The sequence below is a fragment of the Homarus americanus genome, unplaced genomic scaffold (assembly GCF_018991925.1).
Source record: "Homarus americanus isolate GMGI-L3 unplaced genomic scaffold, GMGI_Hamer_2.0 scaffold40248, whole genome shotgun sequence".
In the NCBI taxonomy this organism is placed as follows: Eukaryota; Metazoa; Arthropoda; class Malacostraca; order Decapoda; family Nephropidae; genus Homarus; species Homarus americanus.
Window position 1 is genome coordinate 12,620,153 of NW_024712526.1, and position 25,078 is coordinate 12,645,230.

The window sequence follows — 25,078 nt, forward strand, 5'->3', positions numbered from 1 at the left end:
GTGTTCAGGTATCGGGTGTGTCTGTATCTTTGTTAGTTTCCCTTGCGTCGCCAGTCAGCTGTTTTGGGGTCTGTGTGCCCGTGTTTCCTTCCTCAGCCAGGTGAGCGTCAGCTGGCCCCTCAGGTGTTGTGCTCACACCTTCAGCTTTCCCGAGCGTCACATCATCTTAATTATTTCTTGACGTTTCTATGGTGACGTAATTGGGGGCACCGCCTATGATTCATAGTGTAATTTTTACTGCGTTCGTAACGTGAAATAAATAAAGGTGCGAATATAGTGTGAAAGGTGGGTTAGTGGTGCCTGAAGGTGTGCAGACGGGGTTGGCTGGAGTGAGGACGGGGAAGTGGTGAGGACGGGTCTTGTGTTCTCTCAGCTACACATTATTGAGTTAAGTGGTTAGTAGTGGAAGTGGAGATGGTTATGGGTGTTGGTCCGGAGTTGAGAACAGGGAGGGTCGGCAGTAGCCACACACCCACTCAGTGTCCGGCTGCCCCCACACTCCATGGCAGTCATATCCGGAGCGCCATCTGCCGTCTCACACAGTTACCTACTTTCACGCGCTCACACATCTGACGGTCTGCTGTTCTCACTGTCAGCCAATGGCAACCCTTCACGCTGGTCCGTTTACCACTTATAACACGGGAATTTGGAACATCCCATTCCGATTGGCTTTCGCCAGTCGTCGTCTCGGGATTTGGGTTATCTTCGAAAGGCTGGCATCTCTAGTGTGAGTCTAGGAGTGGCGTGCAACCGACTTAGTTGTCAGTTCTCTTGCAGGAGCGAGAGCGACAGCAACAAGCCCTTGGTATTTGGTGAACCTTGTGTTTCGATACTTACCCCGGCAACCACCCGCCTCTCTCACCGTCTTCACTCACAAGTGCCAACCTCCTACACTTCACACCATGAGGGAATACTATTCCATGGTACAGTACCTCCTCCGCTATTATATATTTTCTTCGTTTACTTAGACGATTGTGGTCAGTTTTTTCGAAAGCAGCTCATAAAGAACAATGTGTTAAGTGTGCTTCAGAACTACTTGTTAAGATTGCGGGCGTCATACTGCGAGGCTTTGACTAATACAGTGAATTGTGTGCTTCATCTCTCATCCTCGTATTGTAACGAAGAATTAAACTTTGTTAAGGTCTATGACTACCACTGTACACGTCTAAAGTGACAGAGATTGACTGAAAAACACGTCTCTTGGGCGAGATATTTTGGTGGGAAGTTCAACGGTGGTGATGGGAGTGATCCTGGGCCTGGCCGTGAAACACTGTGCTGATGACCACCTCCCGTTATCACACACACACACACACGCACACGCACACACACACCACATCACATCACTCAGGTTCAGATATAATATAAATGGTTCTATTTGTCGTGGCGTATTACTGAAATAAGTGAAGATTTTATGGGTAGCTTAATGTTATATATTAAATCAATGGCATAACTGAAACGGGTGGTGGTACGAATTGGATCAGTGTTGTGTAAACTATATCTACATACGTATATAAACATACGAACATGCAAAGGTACCTCAGGTTATGACAGTTATGTCACCCACCGCCTATGGCAACAGGTGACTAACAAGACGTATTGTTTCCAGGTAAAGTTGTCTTAAGAAAGTATAGGTAAAAAACGTTAATTATTTCTATGTTGTCAGTTCATCAGCTACACCAACATAACGGTATATTCCCCACACTGGTAACCATACATGTGTCAGTGGGTTTAATATTTGTAGACATAATTCTTTGACATAAAGTGGTGGTGTTGAGACACTCGATATGTGGTCAGTCCAGTTTATCGAGGACGTTCGCCCTTTGGAACCAAGATGATTTTACTATTAACTTGATGATGTTGAAGTTTTCTGTCATTATTACAACTGGTTCTTGAGAGGAGAAGGTGTGTGTGTGTGTGTGTGTGTGTGTGTGTGTGTGTGTGTGTCTCACTACTGTATACTATGCTGAATCGCAGGACGCCATATGTACTACTACTACTTCTCCTCTTGAGGCACCTCACCTATCATGCCTCCTTCACTTCTCTTCCTGTCTTACTGCCCCCCACACCTCCTCCCCTTCTCGCACCCCCCCCCCTCCCCACGCCTCCTCTTCTGGGCGTCACTTGTATCTACTTTCTCGCTGTAAATGTCAGTGACTCGTTCTAGTTTGTGAGGGAACACTAACCTCACAATACACCATGCGTTACAGTGTACTGGTGGTTACAACACACTGCGTCACAGTGTACTGGTAGTCACAGCACATTGCACCTACGTCACAGTATACTGGTGATCACAACACACTGCGTCACAGTGTACTGGTGATCACAACACACTGCGTCACAGTGTACTGGTGGTCACAATACACCATGAGTCACAGTGTACTGGCGGTCACAACACACTGCACCACAGTGTACTGGTGGTCACAACACAGCAGGTGCGAGCAACACTGTATCCTATAGAGGTTAGGTTAAGTCGTCCTGAGCTAACCATAGTATAATTGTTGGTTGGTCACCTGAGTGTAGTGTTACCGGGTACCTAGTGAACTCAAGTCATATATAAATTGTGTTTTTTCTACATTTGTCTGTTTACGAGGACAAAAAAAGAGAGAGAGGTATTGTTGACTTTTTGGTTCAGTGGAGTTTTTACGTGTTGTCAAGTAGGTAACATTTACAGCGGAGACCAGTGATTTGTTGATAACCCCCAAAAAAAAACTATACAACCTGTCTTTTGAACCTAAACCCGAGTTAATATTATTGGGTAATATTACGGGTTTACTTAATAGAGAAAAAACCCGCCTAAGATTTTTTTATTTTGTATTACTGTATTTTCCAGACTTAATAATCTTTTGATATCAGTAAACCCTGGTTAAATTTCGGGTAATGTTACAGTAGGTGTTTCTTCTTATCATAAGTTCGCTGTTAATGTTACTTGTCAGAATGATGACGTAACACCAGTCTTTACCAAACCACGTTGTAGCAAAGTAAGTGAATGTTAGTTATTATATCGGTTATAAGTGTTAGATGTTGACCTGCTGACCCTAGATTTTGTCTCTTGTGTGTGTGTGTGGTCTTTTGTTCCGTGTATTATAGTAGTAGTTAAGATGGTGGCTGTGAGATTGATATGGTGGCAGGTGGTGGTGGTCTTGGTTGATTTATACAGGTAGCCATCTGTGCTCAACCGTAAAATCAGCTGGCAGGAGTGGCAGGGAGTGTACAATATCGATGGAAGGAGGGAGGGCGCTGGGGGAGGGTGGGCGTGGAGGAGTGAGGAAGGGAGGATGGGCGTGAGTATTTCTCAGGTGAACTCAGCCGTGATAAGCGGCACACACACACACACACACACACAGCACTGGACATCTTCAGTATACTTGGCGCCCTAGTATACACCATTAAAGACCACGCTGGTACCTGGAGACTTTAGGGAAATAATAATGTATAGAGTTATATTATGTTACCTTGAGATAAATAATTGAGGAATTATTGACTGAAGAATTATTGATAGGAATTATGGGCAGAAATTGAGGATTGATGAAATATAATAACAGAATTATTATATTTGACTGTGTATGTGTGTTGGGGGGTCCACAACGCTAAGAGAAACTAACATTAATTGTGTCAAGTCGTGGGCTGTGTAGCAGGGTGTCTGCTGGCTGGGTAATTACGGGTTATAAACCAGTGGTGCTCATCTCTCTCTCTCTCTCTCTCTCTCTCTCTCTCTCTTAAATTAAACATTAAACACAGTTGAGGAACTTTCTCTTTAACGTGTTCAATTCTTTGTATTAAGTTTCATGCTGAGTTGATGTGAATGGACGATTGCAGTAGAATGATGGTGGTTGTGAGGATGTTGTAGAATGATGGTGGTTGTGATGTTGATGTAGAATGATCTCTCTCTCTCTCTCTCTCTCTCTCTACAGTAGGTTAGGTTAATGTTAAATGTTAAATGCGGTTACCCTCTGCTTATTCCAACTCACACACAGGTAAAGCGGTCAGAATAACTGGTTAAGTTAAGTATGTTTCATCTCCCTGTTCTTTACCTGTCCATGTTGTTGCTGCTGATGTTGTTTGTCTTTACCTGTCAATGTTGTTCTACTTGTTGTTTTGTTGATTTTTACCTGGCCATATTCGGCCGTGTAATTAAAGCAAGACTTCTCCAATAAATCTTACTTCCCTCCTACCTGGGGATGAAAGAACCTAGCCTAACCTAACCTAACCTAACCTAACCTAACCTAACCTAACCTAGCCTAACCTAACCGTTTTGTATGTTGGGTTAAGTCCCTCAGATAACCTCATACGCCAGGTAGGGAGAAAATAATGCTTAAAATATTGAGAATTCTCGTTCACATGTATAGCAGTGTGGAGACCTATCCCTGCCGCTGTGACGTCATTATTTTGTAAGCGTTAGCAGGATTTGGTCATAGCTGTATTATCGTATGTGTCAGTGTTTGTTATTATCCATACTGTTTAATTGTTCGTGTATGCTTGGTCACGTAATTTCTTGTGTTTATAAAGACTGACGAATCTAGATATACAGTAGTTCTCATCACGGTCCCGGCGTCCACACTCCCCCGTGGCTCCTCTGTCCTTACCAGACCAAACTTAGCTAGTAGAGGATCTCTATGGTGATTCAGATGATGCACCGCGGGTTATTTTATTGATTGATGGAGGTGGGGGAGGTTCTAGGATTTTATATTGCCTTGGGAAGCCTGGTGACGGAGCTCACCCGCCACCCTCCCTCCTATGGCAACACCACCAAAACCTGACAGTGTTGCCATGAATTTGAATCAGTGAGGTGAATTAAAGATAATTTGGTTACCCCCCCACACACACACACACACAGGCGGAGGTATGAAGGTTGGGAGGGACAGGTTGTGAGGTTCACCGCCAGGGTTGGGGTAAGACGAGGTTGCTATAGTGGTGGTGAGCCCGACGGTCCACGTCATCATCCCTTCCCTGTTCCCCCCAGTCGCTCTCTAACAGTTGAAGGAGTAGTGTCGTCACATTGTGCTCCACGGGCGTGCCAGTGCCTCCCTTCCAACAGTGCTTGAGGTGGCAGTAGTGTTCGCTTTTTTCCCCAGCTGCGCCTTCCACTGATTGTTAGACATAGGTTTTATTTAATGTTACTCCGGTTGTGAATGAAGTGGTCGTGGTGTTCTGTATTTATGTTGAAATGTGAACAAGAAGTAAAAATAAATAATAATGTTCTTATAGGTATTACGATTATCTCCATATATCTGTGACAGAAAAATACACGTTAAAAGTATTTGAATTGGCAATAAACTTGGAAAATGCCGCGAAAAAATTAATGGAAATGTTTGTTATAGTTGACAAGAGCAAAAACATCGGGTGTGTAAATAAGGTGAATTAATAGTAAAGATTTATTTAGAGAGTTATGGTTTGACAAAACTCGTGTATCACCAAGTGTCAACAAGCTCAGGCTAATACGTGTATTACTATATTTTTTGTATACCTCGCCACAGCCTATGCCAACACCAGAGAATTACGCAGCTTTTGTCATCAAAGAATAAAGTTATCGTCTTCTAAGTTTTCTCTAGTTGACATATTTAACTATTACATGTTTCTTACCCAGGTATTCAGACATCTTACTGCTAAAATGATCTTAATATATTAAAGTTTCCACAAATTACACTGGTATCATGAACACGACTTCTGCTACGGGTAATCATAGAACAGATACAGTAATGTCGCACAAGTTCACTTTAGTTCAGTATGTACATAAACATTGTAGCTACGGCTTGTAAAGTAAATAGTTTAGGAACTCCAGGCATACAGTACACACAGAGGTAAACATAAAAGGCGATTTGACAAAGAATAGCCCGAGAAAGCCGTTACAAGTTATATACTAGTGGGTTCGTATGTGAGGTTAAGGGTGGTGACATTAACTGCGAAAAAGGTCTACGAAATAGATAAATAAATATCTCGCTATAAACTTGAGAAACACGACATTAAACCCGAGTCTGGACAGTCCTCCATAGCGATGCTCTCTTGTTTTTATTTTGGAATGTTCGTGTCTGCATTTGACATTGTTGTACCTCCATGTGTACTGCTGTCATATTAGTGAAGTGAATTATTATATACATAGTTAATGAGAAATTAGCTTGATATATTAGAGTCGTGTTGAGGAATTGTATACACGGTTAGCTCAACTATGTCACTATATTAAGTCTAGTGCAGAGCAGTAATCGATTTTGTCTCTGGTCGTGAGTGTGTGTTAAAGTGAATGTGAGGATGAAAGGGACAGTGTGAGGGGGACTGTGTGAGCGTGAGATTGTAAAGGTGACTGTGTGAGCGTGAGACTGTAAAGGTGACTGTGAGAGGGTGAGACTGTAAAGGTGACTGTGAGAGGGTGAGACTGAGGGTGAAAGTGTGAGGGTAAGAGTGTTAGGGGCTAGCGTTGAGGTAAGAGTGTGAGGAGGAATCGAGGTAGTCGCTGCGAGTTGCTTGAGTCCGTAGCTGTCTGCATCACCCATAGTATCCAGATTCCCCCAAAAAAAATCATTAGAATCATGGTATAAAACAGTTGTTGGAAGCAATGTTGTCAATACACATTATAATATGAATGTGAGATTCAGTTGCCTCCCCACAATTAAGGTTACGTCATTGTGGGTCCCATTGTTTGGCTTACATTGTGACGTGTCTGTCGACTTCCTGGCTGGACAACAGCTAGTCTTCGGTCCTCCTGAAATACGAAAACGAACTAATCCAACAGGAAGAGGCTTATTAGAGCTCAGTATTAATGTTTTTAACTGTACATTTTTATGTTTCCTATCTGAGGTTTGATACCATTATTTATTCGTTATGTAAAGAGAAAGAACATGTTTTAACACTAAATGACCTGCTTTAGATGTTGATTTTAATCTTATTTCCAAAATGAAGAGATAAAAGTCTATGTGAGAATTCAAAGTGCGTGCATACCAAAGAAGTATATCCTTAAAACTTTGGCTTAGTTCATTTTTCTCATCTCAGGAGACTCGCGCATGGGTGTTGAATATTGGTCCCGCCAAAGAATCTTACGCTCAGGGTGGTGTTAAATGTGACTATCTCGGAACTACCGAGTTTCTTGAGCACTAGAGTAGAGAAGTAAGACAGTGGTACTGTAGGTGTGGTGACATACTGTAAGGGGTCAGTGTGGTGATCCTGTTGTGTACCCAGTGACCCCCATCAGCCAACTTTAATAATATAAATAAACAAAGAATTGAGAGGTAAGGTAGAATAGATACTGCATAGTTTTGAACTTATAGAATTTAAACGCTATTTTAAGTGTTGCCATAAAAGTTTAAACCACATTTAAATGGTGTTCGAAATTTAAACGCCACTTTAAAGTGCTGGCAGAATAGTTTAAATCCCACATGTGAGTTGCAGAAAGTTTAAATGCCACTGTACAGTTAGTGCTGGCGGAGCAGTTTAAACTCCTGGTAAGTGTTGACGGGAAAGTCAGGTACCGTCTGGTGTTTGTGGGTTGTGTTGATGACACGAAACACATAGACTCACCCAGGTAGTAAAACCACGTGTTAAAGAGGCGTGTTTAGGAAGTGCTCCCTCTATTTGAGTTAAAATCAAATTAATGACTAACAAAAATTGCATTAATCAACCGAGAAGTCAGAGTAGGCTTCCTAAGTAAGTAATTATATACTCTCACTCGTTTGGACACTAGAAGAGTGAAGGTCGCGATTTTTATGAAGTAGGGAATATGGGTATTATCTAGCTCAGCCTAATGTTAGGAGTAATTCTGTACCATTCTCGAGTCTTGATGGGTCCAAACCACACATTACTGCAAGGATGCTTTTCCAATTCCTTCTTTGCCTCAGTCCTGGAAGAGCGATGCATAAAGTGTACTGTATACGTTATCACATATACAGTATATAATAGTTATTTTTTGAGCTTTTTGGTAAATATAGGTAATAGTACTGCCCATCACGAGCCTGTACGTATGTGTGGAGGATCACTCTATTGACAAAGTTATCGTTTGGAAAAAAAAGGTCATTGTTATCAAATTGAGGGAGGAGTCATCAGAGTTCACAGAATGACATATTGTAACTACATTAAAAAGGTCTGTCACCTACTTTATGGGATATATACCTGCTACAGTCAACATACTTTATGGTTTGTGTCACATTCCTGAAAATTAGGTCACTGATATATTTGGGGGGAAATATAGTTGAAGTGCCGTTGTACACATTCAACCATGATCACAGGAATGTTGTGAACCACCACAGTTAGCGACACCTAGTGACCATCCCGTCACGCACGCACACACACACACACACACACACACACACACACGCACGCACACGCACGCACGCGCGCGTGCGCGCGCGCGCGTTAAAGTTGTAAACCAGGTGTTGGATGATCACAAAACAGTGACTCGTAATGTGAGTTTCTCCAGCGTGCCTGAAGGACTCGTATGTTAATTAACCATACAATAAACAACACACGACTTAATCACCCGGGAAAAGTATCACGTGTTGTCGCTTTCACCTGGTTGATGGAGTGATCTGAGGGAGCGAACCAGCCTCTACCTTCCAGCTCACACCTCACGGTACATTAGTCTCAAGTTTTATGTTATAGAGCGCAGTAAGGCGACTATACCTCCCCTTCATGTTTATCTGGAGATCATATGGTTCCTGCTCTCTCACCAGCCAAGACTACCGGGTTACTCAGGTAGTGAGGTGTATAAACAGTGCAGTAGTCTACATATGTTGTAAACGCTCTCACTTGTTGTATGTGTCACTTGAGATATATAAAGGAGAGAGCGTGTTGACATGGGCGCAGATTGCAGGTCTCGCGTGGTATGTGAATGACATATTTTTGCATATTCTGTGTTTTTAACTTATTTGTACGCTTCAACAGACCTTAAAACGCGTATACTAGGACAGTAATTACACTTGTCACCAACAATTACACATGAAAAGACATACATAAGGGGAGGGGGGTCTAGTAATGAGGATGTCTTGTGCTGGTAGTTACACATAAGCCTTCATACCTCATGGGCGAATCTATCAAACTTATTCGATATTTAAATTTTTTTATGACTAAGTACGGTACCTACAGTGTGTGCTGGACTTTGCGTGTTTGTTTTCATGTAACAATATTTTGAATCACGTGAAGCTTAGGCAACCCAGCTTATTACAACTGATGATTTAACACCCTGAACGCTAATGTACCCAAATCCAACCTCACCGCAACCAATCCTAACACAACCTAAGTCTCCAAGTGACGTTAGGTGAGCCAAGCTGGGGTGCCTAATCTTCACGTAGTTCATATGTTTTACTTCCCGCTGTAATCACCATCTTATCTACTCTTAAACGTTGGTTAAGAAAGATGAAGATATTTCCCGGAAGGAAAATAATTAAAGTCATGCAACCATAAAACGATTCAACTACGAAAAATAAATAATAATGCCACGTTGGAGAGGTTGTACCACTAGCCTTTAAATTATTTCATGAAGGAATGTCAGAATTCATGTATAAACTGCTCATAACTTTGGGGTAAATAGTAATTCATCATCGGCAACTTCTCCATAACAGCAAAAAGTCTTAAGTCTAAATATTCAAATCAGGACTCGGGCTAATGTGAATAATCTTCCTTCAGAATAATGTACGCTTTTAAACTGGAAAGATTAATTATTGACTTTGTTTATATAGTGGGTAGCTGCCGTGTTGTTTATACAGTGGTATCTGTTTAGTCTTTCTGTATCTTGCTGGGCATAATAGATTTATATCCTTGGTACTTCTCCTCATAAATATGTGAACACAACAAAACATGAGCGAAATGATCTTGATTCGTATTTGTTGTCTTGATATAGCGTAAATCATTAGCGGTTCGTTCCATATACCGTCCATTAACATATAACAAGTTAGATCTGACCCACGTACACAAGCTAGTGACTAGTGTGGAGGAGGGTGGGCTGCGTTGTGCTGGTTCCTCTCGTGTGTGGCGCATGGTACTGATGGTCTGTCTGTCTGTATCTTTCTCTCAGTCGTTTATTAGATGTTATTAGTGTCATTGTTAGTAATGTTACATCGTGAGGTACAATAACAACAGGGCAACACTATTTAACGTACTAAAGTGTTGAAGTTTCATGTGTAGATCACTTTTCAGTTGCTAATAATGAATTGCAAGATAATTTTGGCAGATTCATCTGCCTAATGTTCCTCTCTCCTGATATATTTTTCTTCCTCTGGTGGGTGGTGACTTCCTATCTTTGTCCCGAGTTCTTCCTCTCGTTTACTGGCTTCAACTTAAAACTTGCATCAGGATATGACTGAATTTATATATTTGTATATAATTATCTCTGTACGATAAACTCGGCGTTGGTCTTTACTGCCTTGACAACGAAAACATTGGCAGTTAGACAATATTTTTTACTTAACCACTTTATTGTCTGAACATAATGGAGAACTATATGGCAGTCAGTCCACGGTGAGAATAAGGTTAAGGTATTAATCTGTGCCAGTGTGTCGTGTACCAACAACGAAAATATGCAACCTCAGCAAGAGAAAACACGCTCTAGCTCATGCATTATTTGACGCTGGCTACTACCGCAAATTTCTCTAATGGTACAGAGACGTTCAAGGTCACTCTAACACGGTCGGTCGGTCGGTCGGTCGCTGTCCAGTGTGTGTGTGTGTGGTCAGTCTGGTTCTCATACCTCCACCCCCTCCCTAGTCCTGGTGGGTGGGAGACTATAGCGGCCAGCCTGTGTATGTGTGAATAACTGTAAAATCAACTTGTCCATCAGTTTTCCTCGGAATTTTATGCTACTCGTTCGTCAGTTTTCAGACGATGTGCCTGGCAGTATGGTCGTCGCTCTGTGCCACCAATTTGGTATCGTGATTTTGTTTGCCCTAACTTTGGTTGAAAGAAGGTTGTGTAAGGACGGTGATGTGGCTGGCAGTAGCGGTGGACGTCAAGTGCAGGTGTATTGATTTTTTCTGTATTACAAGTTACAATATTTATCTTTCTTGTTGTTACATAGTAAGGGGATGCTGTGTGTCGGAGAACGATACACTTTCGGATTCCGTCGACTATCTCGAAAACTAATACCCAGACACCCCCTCCCCCCACCTTAGTTAATAGTATGCTCATATCAAGTTCTACAAGTCCTCAGTGGTTATAAGTTTTGTCAGTTTACTCGTTAATGTTGGCTTCTCATTAGTTGAAAGGTGTTCAGTTCCGATCGTGACGAGATAAGGTTCGTGCGGATTACGGTTTTTTAAACGTGGGCGTGCATGACGGGGCGCTCGTTTTCTGTCAACACATTTATCTTTTTAAGGCTGCCAGTTCTTAACTTTTATGCTTGCAGCACACCCGCAGTCTTCTCGAGTTAGTTTGACCAGTTTTATTTTAATTATATTTGTTAGTTTACGACTTACGTCATATAGTCCACATACTGTACTAAACTTATTTACTATGCACTATCCTGTGAACCAATTCTTATTAAAGTCCAGCCTCAGCATATTAATGAATATCGTCTTGATTTCTCCGCTGCTCATCTGTCATATACCATTTCGTTATTAAGATGTAAGTGTCCCGCCCAAAAGAAGTAAACTGCAGTATACGTGTAAGGAAGCACTGAGAGGCAATCCCGGTGCAGCTGAGTGTGAGTGTGGTAAAGCCATAGTGAGCGTCTGCTGTGGGAACATAGAGCATCACCAGTGAATTAGCAATATTTTCTTCTCTCGTTCACGGAAGAAGAAAGAGGAATGTCTCAGGAGGATGCTGAGCTCCGTAACGGTGTGGTGGTGATGCAACAGTGTGGTGGGGTACAGCGGGAGAGTCATAAAAGCAGCTGCTGGGTGGGTGATAGCACGTGTGAGTGTGGAGAGGGAGGAAGACAGCTGTGTCCTTGGTGTGTGTGCAGAAGGAAGTAGGGCGGCAGGAGACGGACACTGGACTCCCATCGCCTCTGTCGTCGCTCTAACTTTCCACGTCATCTGTCTCGGGCGTGGCATGACACATATGGCCAGCTGATACTCCAGCCTCGTCCTTCACTCTCCCCCCACCACCTCCACCACTACCTTCCCGCACTCACTTCCTCCATCCCTCCTCTACACACACTCTCCTCCCACCCATCATTAGTGTGGGGGCTACTCCTTGGTTGTAGGAGCAGCAGTAGTGTAGAGAACGTCTCCATGGTGGTACCGTATCGTATAAATATTACCAGGTGCATCTTCATGGTCTACGGCGCGGCGCCCAACACCTTCCTTCTCCATACATTGACTCGTGATGTATAAATTGACTCTTGCATTCAGTGATTAAAAGAGTGTGTGTGGGAGGAGTATGTGGATTACGGGGGCAGACAGGGAGTGTGTGTGTATAAAGAGTGGGAGCAGTTAGATTCATTGGAAGGTAGTGACCAACACCACCTGGTTTGACTACCACCACCGTTGTTCTTGCTCTTGACACCAGTTACCGCTGCTCGTGTTGTCACCTCACGCATGCTACTCTTAGTATGTTGATTTTTCCTTATGTATAAGCCCGAGTCCTCGTCTACATTTTACGATAGAGAACATCTAATATACGTAGTGGTATGAACCGGGGCCCTGTGTTGCACTCGTACAGAACACCAAAAAAATTAAGTCTTGGTGTGAAGAAGTTAATTCGTAAACTGGACGTGTTCCTACAGTATAGGGTAGAGTGTAGGGGGGCTGTATTACCTTATGGTGGACAGTGGACACCAGAACGACTCACGTCATCAGGTGTGGCCGGGCTGGCACTATCAGCGAGTCCGGAAGGGCCACTTTCGGTGTAAGGCGACGACAACCGTTATGATGGTGGTACCAGGTGCTAGTGGTGATGGTGGCAAGAGAGGATAGTTGTGGTTTTTGTGCATAGTAGTACCCGGAGACAGTTGTGGTGGCAATATGAGATAATATTAGGTCGTAAGTCACCACGAGAGGTCAGAGGTCATTGTGAGAGGTCGGAGGTCACTTTGAGGGACGGAAGGTCACCATGTTGTATTGCTTCCCTCCCTTATATTAATGTATATCAATTCTACTGTAACATGTATATACTTATAATATAAATGTAAAAGTAAAATAAAATAGACATCGAAGTGATAACCGTGGTAACATTCTGATATGTTCTTATTACCACCATGTTACGTGCATTATTCCAGGTTATAGTAATTGTTACATTATACTTCCTTGAGATAAATGTACAGTATATATCAGGTGCCACTAAGTAAGCTCAGGCTCAACTGGCTCAGCCATTTCAATATTATTATTGTTATCCACTCTGTATCTGTATTTTTCTGTCTAAATAAACTGTTTCAATATCAATATAGGTCACAATCGGAGGTCAAAAGTAACCAGAAATGTGCCGTTTCTTTGCTTCATTAATGCTGTGCTTCAACTAAATTATTCAAGTGAGACTCGGTACAGAGACGCTCTGCCATGGCCCCCAAGACAACAATGTGGATCGATTTTTTATTTTAAATTTTTAACTATTTTATGATTTCTCTAATAAGTCATCTAGAGTCGACTAGTGGAGACATGGACGAGGTTGCGGGTGTTGATATCTCTTAGTGTTCGTGTGTGTTGACGTAAAACTCTGGCTCCGGATGCTTGAATCTGATAATATTTTGATTAGGTTCTTATCCCCTCGTCACAGGTGCAGCCAGAGGATGGGGGGGGGAGTAGTGGGTGTTATCGCAGAGGCCCCCTCTCCGTCACCACTCCCTTTCGTCCGTCCGTCCGTCCGTCCTTCTCCGCCTGGAATATTCCTGCACTCATAAACATAAAATAATGGGAATGTAACTGAATTTAACGTAAAGTATTTTATCACTACGGCGATAGTTGTGGCGGTCATTAAAGTCCTCAGATCTATCAGTACAAGTTATGGTATGGGTTTACCGTACAGCACAATAATAACATTCAAATAGAGACAGTATCTTTTAATTGGTGCCTTAATTATCTTTCCTTTATTATCTTTATAATTAAATATATATATATATATATATATATATATATATATATATATATATATATATATATATATATATATATATATATTATCACGGCAAAAAAATCGCTGATACCGCCACCATAAGGGAGTTACTGTACCTGCAATCTTGTGTTTTTTATGGTGGGGGGGGGATAAGTGTCACTACATGGCAGTTATTGTACCGGTATCCTCACAAGGCCAAGGTTTGAAAGCAGTGAGGGAGTAAGGCTGAAATTAACAACCTCTTACCGATGTAAGAGGTTGTTTGTGGGTTGTGTGGCAGTTGTGTGGTGAGCGGCTGGCTGGCAGACAGACAACCGGCGCTCCCAGCTGACTCAGTTCACGCCAGTCTCTCAGCCATGGAGGAAGCTTCGGTCTGTGCTGTGGTTTTAAGTATTGTGCTTATAATGTAGCTCCAGTGTCTAGAAATTTGTTTTCGAATGATGGGATAATTCCACCAGAGATCTGTGGTTATTCCATCAAGATTTTGATGCTTAGTTCAGCGCTCCAAAGTTCTCTGAAGGATCTACACCCCAGCTTTTTTTACCTAAAGATTAACCAGCCTCACGCAAACCTTACGTAACCTAACCTCATCTCCTAAATATCGTTAGGGTGGTTAATTTTGGGTGAAATAAGCTGGGGTGGAGAATCTTCAGGAGATCGTTTTACGACTTTTCTTTATAGAACATTTTTCACTCGGGTGTACTAGTCGTTAAAGAACCCTGTGTCGGAAATGTGAAACCAAGACGGAATATACTTTGGAAACAAGTGGCCAATTTGTGGAATCCACGTCTTCGGTGAACTGACAAAAGCTTGAGTGAACTACACGCATGTCTCATTTTCATAGTAACGAATCACTAAATAGATTTTGTCCAGTGATGATTTTTGTCAATTCGCTGAAGGTGCTGAAGCTACTGCCGCTTTCCGCGGTTTCATCAGATCCATTAACTACAAGTACAGTCATGGGTAATAGTAAATGAAGGGCAGTAACTATTCTGGCCTTATTATGACTTTTCTGTAGAGGAAAATGTTTACATGGAGAATCCCCTGAAGGGAAAACTGATATGGTCCTTCTAGTTTTGTCCTTAGACTTGGCGTTAGGATCTTTCTAGCTTTGCACTGACAGTAGTTCAGAGAGACAGTGGCTTGTGTCATGATTTGTAGTGTGTGTGTGTGTGTGTGTGTAAACTTAGAATAGATTTGGTCTGCTTCTGCTGCATGCAGTTCATTTCAATAGTTCATTCCATGTTGTAGGAAACGGGATCCTAGTGCTGTCACTGAGTACCTCTGTACAGTGTTACCAGAATCATCTGGCAGGAGTCTCAAGTACATAAAAATCAGATAAATATAAAGGGGCTTACTAAAGCCTAAGGATGGCAAGACATTCCTTCAAAGTAACATAAGTATTATTTACGAAATACCTGGCCAGCATGCAGGTAATAAGCATCGTGCTTCCGTCAGAAGGTCGCGGAGCCGTCCGACTAATTACCCAAATGTAGCCGCAATGAAGTCAAATAATGGTCCTACATGAATAAATCGGACTGCCAACCACTTCTCGACTAGTATTTGGTGTCACAAAGTCCAAAAAAATTGGAAAACTTAATTTAAACTGAGTTAATTGATCGCGTGCTTGTACCAAGGGAGCGAGTAATTACCCAAATGAACCCAAATGTAGCCGCAATGAAGTCAAATGATGGTCCTACAACGTAAATCGGGCTGTGAATCACTTCTCGATTATTATTTGGTGTCAAAGTCACAAAAAATTGGTAAACTTAATTTAATCTGAGTTGGGTTAGGTTAGGTACATGCACTCGATCTATTAACTCGGATTAAATTAAGTTTACCAATTTTTTGGGGACTTCATGACACCAAATACTAGTCGAGAAGTGATTGGCAGTCCGATTTACGCTTGTAGGACCATCATTTGACTTCATTGCGGCTACATTTGGGTAATTAGTCGGACCCGTCGCGGAGTGGTGGTCCAGCAGGGGGACGCCACATGCATTCGTAAATGGTTACCACCTTCGCCCGGCCAGGATCATGTAGGCTCATGATGGCTTGCAACACGTCCACACGTCAAGAAAATCTTGAATGGGAAAGTTGCTTTAACAAGTGTCGGAGAGGGTTATAACCGACATGTTGGTAATGGGTTTATTTTTTAGGTTGTGTCACAAGTATGGACCCGAGTTAAATGGTTCTGCCTCTTTACGCTTCGAAATTTTATGGTGAATTTTATTAATTTATTTTAAAGCCTAAAATTTCAATTTTGGAGTAGAAAGTAGCGGGGGATAAAAACAGAAGGCACATTTAATCTAACCTAACTAATATTGATGAGGTTTGTTTTGGTTGTTTTTATTTTATAAAAAGGTTGTAAAGCTCTTTTTCCAGTAAATATCCCCACAATATTTCTATTCTCTGTTCAAGACAAAGTAATCGCAAGTTCTTATGAAAGATTATGATGGTTAAGAAATGAAGTGGCAGAGTTTAAGTTAACGATTACCAAAATATCCACTGGAGAACGATTTCCTCCTTCGCACATGTTCACTTTAGCCATTGATTTTAGTTACCCGACTTGGTAAAAAAAGATAATAAACATAAAAGTACAAAGTTACAGCTAGGTATAATAGGCAGGAGATTTGCTCAAGGCGGCATGCGTGTTGTTGAATGCGTTCATCCGTGACCTTCCCAACACATTTACCAAATACTGTACTAAGATTGATATTCCTTGTTATTTTTTATCAAAACATTTACTGGTTGTTTACATTAATGTCAGTTTTAAGTCCGGTGAGACAGTGAAATAAACCGCCAGGGTGAACTTAAGAAAATAACGTTAAACTTAGAAAATCTCTGAAGCTCCTGGAGCTTGTCAACACCACGTTTGACGAGGGAGTCCGGAAGAACTGAACCAGTAATGGAGGCAGAAAAGCCCCAACCAAACCCAACCTAATTTGGCAAGTTTAGGCTCAGGCGCTCCGTAACAACCAACTGTAGGCCACGTCACCATAGAACATAAGGAGTCTGCAATAGGCCGGTTAGCCTGTGCATGGCAGCTCCTGTCGAGAGTTACTACCACTCTTATCATCCATGAATCTATCTAGCCTCCTTTAAAAACTCTCCAGCGTTCCAGCACTTGCTACAAAGTTGCTAAGCTTGTTCCACTCGTCCACCACCCTATTTGTGAACCAGTTCCTTCCTATCTCCCTCCTAAACCTAAACTTATCCAACTTAAATCCGTTGCCACGAGTCCTATCCTGCTCGGATATTATAAGAACTTTATCCATATCGCCTTTATTGATTCCTTTCACCCACTTAAATACTTCTATCATATCGCACTCTTCGTCTCTCTAGAGAATGCAAATTTAGTTTCTTTAACCTATCTTGATATGGAAGGTTTCTAAGTCCTGGAATCATTTTCGTCATTCTTCGCTGCACCGACTCCAGTGAATTGATATCCATTCTATAATAAGGGCACCAGAACTGAACCGCATAATGGAGGTGCGGCCTCAGGGCCGGATTAAGCTTAATAGGGGCCTGAGGCACAGATCAACTTGGGGCCCCCTACCCTCAAGGTATATATAAATAACGAGAACAAAATATACCCAAATTTATCTATGATTTCATCAATATTAAGCTTCTGCAAAATAACACATTTAATGTTCATAAGAGACAAAATTGAAACGTTGCTAGGACATCGTTGAACGAAGTTCATGTTTTATACGCTTCAACTTCAAGAATGTTTGGATTTGGGGGGCCCCTTAGAGTCGGGGGGGCCTGAGGCCAGTGCCTCAATTGCCTCATGGTTAATCCGGCACTGTGCGGCCTGACTAACGCAAGGTATAGTTGCAATAAGACCTCTGCACTCTTATTACTTACACTTCTAGATATAAAACCTAATACTCTGTTTGCCTTATTTCGAACATTAACGCACTGTATTCTAGGCCGTAGGTCCGGGCTTACAAGTACCCCTAAGTCTCTTTCACAAGTCGACCTTTCTAGGTTGATGTTGTTAAGGCTGTATGTTAACAGTATTCGTTCTACCAATATTAAGTACGCTGCACTTGCTGGTGTTGAATTTCATTTGCCATTTCTCTGACCACTCCTGCAGTTTATTTAAATCCTCCTGTAGTGCATTTGCATCCTGCCCTGAATTAATCCGCCGCCCTGTTTTGGTGTCATCCGCAAACTTGATTATGTCACTGCTGATCGTTTATATAGATTATGAACAAGAGTGGGCCCAGTACTGACCCCTGGGGAACCCCACTGGTTACACAGCCTCACTCAGATTTAACACCATCTACGCTGACCCTCTGTGTTCAATCGGTGAGCCACGAGTTTATCCAATTTAAAACTTTCCCCTCGATACCATGAGCCTTAACTTTTCTCAGAAGCCTCTCATCTGGTACTCTGTCAAACGCTTTGCTGAAGTCTAAGTAAATAACATCGTAATTATCGTCATTATCTACTACCTCGAAGACGTTCCTACAAAACGTCAGCAGATTTGTTAGACAAGATTTTCCCTTTGTAAACTCATGAAAAGGCCAAAAAATTGCACAAGGAATAATTTTTGTATGATGTCACTGCGATTATTTACGTCTTGGAGGCGGAGAGGCTTCCTCTTTTCGCCATGTGTCTTATTCGAACAAGTAACTCGTTGACTAATAACACGTGAATGTACACAAGTACTAATACAAGTATTTTATAAATAGTAAACACACTGGCAGTGATTAATTGATGTTGTCAAGTATTTATTTACAGTTAGTGTAGACATGGCTTTGGTGATGTAATTAAGAGATTGTCCTTTAGTCCCCCGATGGTGTGTTCTAAAAGGAGGAACAGTACAGTACTTTGTGGTTACTCCATACTCCGTTTGTGTTTCTTGCTTGTCCGTCGATATCTCAGATACTTTTTAATCTCGGAAACTGACATTAGGATTCAATTGTCAATGTTTAGGTATTTAAAAAAAATTTATTCAAGGCGTGGCATGGGGGTAGGGTGACGTACAGTGAACGCTACACAAGTTGTTTTCATTATAAATGTTTTTGTTGTTAGACAGTAATATACTGTCCTTAAGTAGTTTGGTTTATCAAAATAAGTGCTGCAACATTTAACTAATCACGGAAACCCGCCTGAGAGTTAACCATGAATAAAGCCTAGTAATGCGACCGTCAGCCCTAGTGGAGACCAAACAGGTAGTAGTGTGTTACAGCCTCCAGATAGTGGTGAAGGGAGGCTCTGATTCGCTGTTTCTTAGAAACTAGTTTTATGTGCACCTCTCTTGTTAAGGTAGTGAAGTTGTTAAACCAGGAAGAAAATATTGCTCGTGCCATCTGCCTTCATGAAGCCTTGTGCTAACTGAACGTCCTTCACCTCTAAGCTTTTGCCGACTTAGTCCAAAGAAATAATCGGCAATGTTCGTTGGGCGGTGAGGTAAAATTAAGTCTCGTCCAAAGCACGTGAGAATAATGAAGTGTCGGCCTGTCCTATTTTAGCCAAAGTATTGCTAAATTCAATCGAGGTAAATACAGAATGTGTAGTGAGCGAACTCTTTAGCATCTAGAGGCCTTTGTAAACAGTGCATAGTAAAACCTGCTTTAGTAGTGTGATTTACTGACATTTGACAGAGTACAGCATCAGAGGCTTCTGAGAAAAGTTTAGGCTCATGGTATCGAAAGGAAAGCTTTAAATTGGATAAAAACATGGCTCACCGATAGAACACCGAGGGTCAGCGTAGTTGGTTTTAAATCTGATTGGGGCTGTGTAACTAGTGGGGTTCCCCAGGTGTCAGTACTGGGCCCACTCTTGTTCATAATCTATATAAACGATCAGCAGTGACATAATCAAGTTTGCGGATGACACCAAAACAGGGCGGCGGATTAATTCAGGGCAGGATGCAAATGCACTACAGGAGGATTTAAATAAACTGCAGGAGTTGTCAGAAAAATGGCAAATGAAATTCAACACCAGCAAGTGCAGCGTACTTAATATTGGAAGAACAAATACGGTCAATGTGTACAGTCTTAACAACATAAACCTAGAGAAGTTGGCTTGTGAAAGAGACTTAGGGGTACTTGTAAGTCCGGACCTTCGGCCTAGAAATCAGTGCGTTAATGTTCGAAATAAGGCAAACCGTATTAGGTTTTATGTCTAGAAGTGTAATAAGAGTGCGGTCTTATTGCAATTATATCTTGCGCTAGTCAGGCCGCACCTCGATTATGTTGTTCAGTTCTGGTGCCCTTATTATAGAATGGATATCTATTCACTGGAGTCGGTGCAGCGAAGAATGACAAAAATGATTCCGGGACTTAGAAACCTTAAATATCAAGATAGATTAAAGACACTAAACTTGCATTCCCTAGGAAGACGAAGAGTGCGGGGAGATATAATAGAAGTATTTAAGTGGGTGAAAGGAATCGATAAAGGAGATATAAAGTTCTTATAATATCCGAGCAGGATAGGACTCGTAGCAACGGATTCAAGTTGGATAAGCTTAGGTTTAGGAGGGAGATAGGAAGAAACTGGTTCACAAATAGGGTGGTAGACGAGTGGAACAAGCTTAGCAACTTTATAGTAAGCGCTGGAACGCTGGAAAGTTTTAAAAGGAGGCTAGATAGATTCATGGACGATAGGGAGTGGTTGCAACTCAAGTAAGGAGCTGCCATGCACAGGCCAACCGGCATATTGCAGACTCCTTATGTTCTTGTGTAAACATTTACCTCTTGCTTTATTAAGTAACCATGTACGTTGTTACTAGGGGTTGTTACTGTACATACTAGGTATTACTGTACCACCTCAGTACGTGACTACTGGTGACTGAGGGATTTATGCCTCCGGCTGTGTGTCAGGGCAGACGTCGTCACCCTGACCACTTATTGTTTGGCTTTCCGGGGCACAGTCAAGGGTCAAGGTCATTCTCTGCAGTAGGCTAGAATCTTCCTATATTTTTTTCTGTAATGTAAACAGTTATTTGGCGTGAACTGCAGCATCGGTAGTTTGGAAAAGGTCGAGTTATCTTTAGTGTAGATCCAAGCTGTTGTAGATATTTGTACATTGTAAAAATATTGATTGGTTGTAGGAGGACTTGAGGTGGTATAGTTGTAGCCGATCAGACCTCACTGCTGGAGACTTTCTACCCCATATTTAATTTTTGATGGATTAGTGTTATTGTTGTACTAACCTTGATGCTCGCTTAAAGAACTTCGTTGTTGGAGTTCACCATTTTAGGGTTGGGTAGCTGATACACGAGTCGCGGGTGTTGCTGGTAGGGATGGTGTACAAGAGTTACGGTGGCTCGTGGCTGCTGCTCGCTCTTACTGACCGTTCTCACTGTACCACCAGCGGGGAAGTAACGCTCTACATTTTTGTGTGAAATTCTCCCACTTATAATAAACCGGACTCACTCCATACGCACCGGAGAATTGTGAAAGTTGTCATCGTTTATATGAGCTTTTTCGTCTTGTCATTTTCTTGCTCATCAATAAGGTATTCTAACTTGGTGACTGAGAGCGTTGTGTTTATGATAAATAGTTGGAGAATGTTGGGAATATAATTAGGTGTCAGTGATTCACATGAAAAGTAGGCAGACGTGTCATGACAAAATCTCGTATGTGTCGTTGTGTGGGTGAAAATGTGCAAGCTTTCGCCTCTATGTCGGGACTGTGCAAGGCTTAAGGCTGTAAATATTCGGATGTGTTTGTGGTAAAAGTATATTTTTACCAACATGACCACGTACACACGGTCAAAAAGTATCTTTACGAAGAGTTCCGAATAATCTCAAAATGAACAATGCTACTTTTGTTTCTGTAAGTTTGTCAAAATCCTTCGACCGTTGTCATATTGTCTTATTATTATAAAAGTATTTTTTTATTGTGTATACACTTGTATTACTGGAGACTATACTAACACTTTCTCTTCTTTTTTCATCTGGGTTGCCGTTACTGTTTAGTCATTCACTACCTTGTGTTCTCAGCGCTGCATGGTACCAGTGTGACGCGTACGGGGTCACTACACCGATAGTATACTGCAGATTACGCGTGTTGCCTTGGGCCACACCCTGACCATAGTGTCAGTCATGCCTTCATGTTTATTGTGTTGGTTGTTTGGGGCCAGATTGTCATCATGGTGGATAGAATCATGTAAATAAAAGTACTATTGTTTGGTTGTCCGATATTTATTTAAAAAAACCGCTCACTAATAGGGGCAGGATATTATATATTTTATTTTACAAACTTATAGCGAGATTTGGGTCATTATTTTCCACGATTGACGACAATTAAAACACTTAATAATTTTAAAACACTTAAATCCATTTTAAAACACCCATAAAAACACTTGCACCCATTTTAACTCATTTTAAAACACTTGCGCATTAAAATATTGGCCACAGAAGCTTTTAACACTCGCCATTCCCTACGAAGTAACTGATTCAAACTCGATTATAAACTCAAAGGGGAACTGGATGCGGAGTTAATGTCGTCTTCGTAGGGAATAAAATTCAACCCAGAGACGAAGTTTTTAAGCGTGTTTTTCTGTGTTGTGTTGGCCAGGTTGACTACTGAGATTTGTTGTGATGTGTAGGCACCTATGTCGTGTTAAGGCAATGTCTGGACACTTATGTCGTGTTAGGTAATGTGTGGACACCTTCGTCGTGTTAAGGTGATGTGTGGCCACCTCGCATGTGATCTACGACCCCTTGCTGTCCTGCCTGAGTTTGTTATTGGATCAGCGAGAGTATACAATGCAGTGTTAACAGGTGACTCGTACCAAGACAGGAGGCTGGCAAGTGGATGACGTCACAAGTGTAAACCAAAATGATTGGCAGCTTATCATCATCAGTTTGTTGGTAAAGAGAGATCATAGATGGAGCTTTAATTATTACATAAATCATACAGGTAAATAGATAGATATATTTGTAGTTAGCAGTGTTGTGTGGGAGGTGGGCTAACCGTTAACTGTTTGGTCTTGGCAGATGTCTCGTCTGAACGGCGTGAACGGCTACAACGGGTGCGGGGAGGTGAATGGTGCAGGTAGCGGCTCTGGCTGCTGGACCATCGGCCTCATCAACGCTAAGGCCAAGTACCTCACCGCCGAGACCTTTGGCTTCAAGATCAACGCTAATGGTTAGTCTCTCTCTCTCTCTCTCTCTCATAGTATACAGTATATCATATTTTACAGTGACCGTAAATGATAACTTATCAGGTAGTCGAGTCCTTGTTTTACCTGTTGACCTTAGTGTAGTGATGTGTACTGTCATCACTGTGGTTGTGAGTTCTACTTGACCTACATATCTGTACTGTGTCTCAGGAGTGTCCCTCAAGAAGAAGCAGATGTGGACCTTGGAGCCTGCTGAGAAGGACCTCATTGCCTTCAAGTCTCACCTCGACAAATACATCTCAGTTGACCAGGTTATTAAGTTCCTAATTTGAGAAGTCTGTATGTTTGGGTATAGTGTGCTGTTGTATAATATAGTCGTGTATATTATGTATGTTAATATGGCTGTTGTATGATATAGCCATGTATATTGTATGTATAATGTTGACCACCTGCAGTATGGTAATGTGACGTGTGAGCACGAGGAGCGTGACATGTCGTGCATGTTCGAGGTCGCTGTGACCGAGGATGAGCACGGGCGGTGGGCGCTACGTAACGTGTCCCGCGGCTACTACCTGGGTGCTGGGGGCGATAAGCTCATCTGTAGTGCCAAAGTGCCTACTGATGCAGAGCTCTGGACCATCCACCTCGCTGCTAGGCCACAGGTAACCCCCAACCTTCACATTTGGCTTGTGCATCTTGTCAGTGTAAATAATAGATGAAAAAATCTTGGCTCAGAGTAGCACAAAGTGTTTCAGTTATATCCATGTATGGTATGGATACCTCTGGTTCTGGTTGTCATGAGTTCGGTTATAATTCTACGGTGTTGCCGTTGCAGGTAAACTTGCGGTCGTTGGGCCGCAAGCGGTACGCTCACCTGAACGAGGAAGGGACCGAGATTGAGGTTGACGCTAACGTGCCGTGGGGCGAGGACACACTCTTCACTCTCGAGTTCCGTGACCATAAGTACGCCATCCACACCACTAACAACAAGTATCTGTCTATGGACGGCAAGCTGGTTCCTCAGTGTACCCGTGAGGGCCTCTTCTGTCTCGAGTACCACCACGGCTCCCTCGCCCTTAGAGACCACCAGGTCAGTACCGCCAAAAACAAGTCTAATCTTACAATCATGCATCTAAAGGTATAGAAGTAAACGTTTTGCTAGTTTTATCACTAGCAGGTTATTAGTTTGTTATCGAAGACAACGCAGTCATTGGTGTTGGTGGCGTTAAGCTGTCAGTAGCCTTTTACTGCCAGTTGTTTGCCCCTGTAATAGCACCAGCATTTTGGGTGAGTATTTCTTGATCCTAATATGTTATTTCTAATGTTGTCCTGCACTCTTGTGACCTCTTGTTACAGGGTCAGTACCTGAGCCCCATCGGGTCGCGTGCTGTACTAAAGACCCGTTCCAACACAGTCACCAAAGACGAGCTGTTTGCCCTCGAAGACTCTCTTCCCCAGGCCTCCTTCGGTGCCCTCCTCAATGCCAGATACGTCTCCGTCAAGCAAGGTGAGTGCTGTACAACACACACTTCCTGATATGTATGGTCACGTGATGAATGGTTCATCTTCAACACGAGATTTTGTGCTCCTGAATCACTGGTTTTTCTGTAGCTTCGTCTGACTGAACCATTACTATTCAAGAAATCATTAAGACCATAACATGACCATAAATGATACCATCTTCAGTGGGTAAGTAAATTTATAACCCCGGGAGCTGCTGTGGGGGCTGACGGGAGAAGGTTCATAACTGGGTTAATTGATGGTGTACAGAGGGTCTTATAATGTGCTTTTGTCATGCTACGTTGTTGGGTCATGGCATAAATTAGTTACTACCCGAGTAGAGTGTAGGATAGTGAGTACAAGTTGCCGGTACAAGGGGGGAGAGACGGAGGGAGAGACGGAGGGAGAAGAGATTAGAGAGAGAGAGAGAGAGAGGCAGAGGAAGAGAGAGAGGGGCAGAGGAAGAAAAGAGAGAGAGAGAGAGATGGGGGACAGAGGAAGAGAGAAGAGAGGGGGCAGAGGAAGA

The 25,078-nt window shown here is 42.3% G+C and overlaps 1 protein-coding gene across 5 annotated transcripts in view; it reads left to right on the forward strand.

The window, feature by feature from the left end:
• The first annotated feature begins 752 nt into the window (after positions 1–752).
• Positions 753–25,078, forward strand: part of LOC121863309 (protein singed-like) — a 59,991-nt gene continuing 35,665 nt past the window's right edge. Inside the window, exons 1-6 of one of the 5 annotated variants that reach the window (XM_042361940.1) lie at positions 753–923; positions 22,928–23,078; positions 23,263–23,363; positions 23,508–23,714; positions 23,888–24,142; positions 24,409–24,559. In XM_042361940.1, coding sequence (XP_042217874.1) covers positions 903–923; positions 22,928–23,078; positions 23,263–23,363; positions 23,508–23,714; positions 23,888–24,142; positions 24,409–24,559 — 886 coding nt within the window. In that variant the 5' untranslated portion in view covers positions 753–902. Of the gene's footprint in view, positions 924–4,894; positions 5,047–5,290; positions 5,354–14,211; positions 14,337–22,927; positions 23,079–23,262; positions 23,364–23,507; positions 23,715–23,887; positions 24,143–24,408; positions 24,560–25,078 lie in introns of those variants that run through there. The other 4 variants (XM_042361956.1, XM_042361963.1, XM_042361932.1 and 1 more) reach the window with 4 other exon arrangements.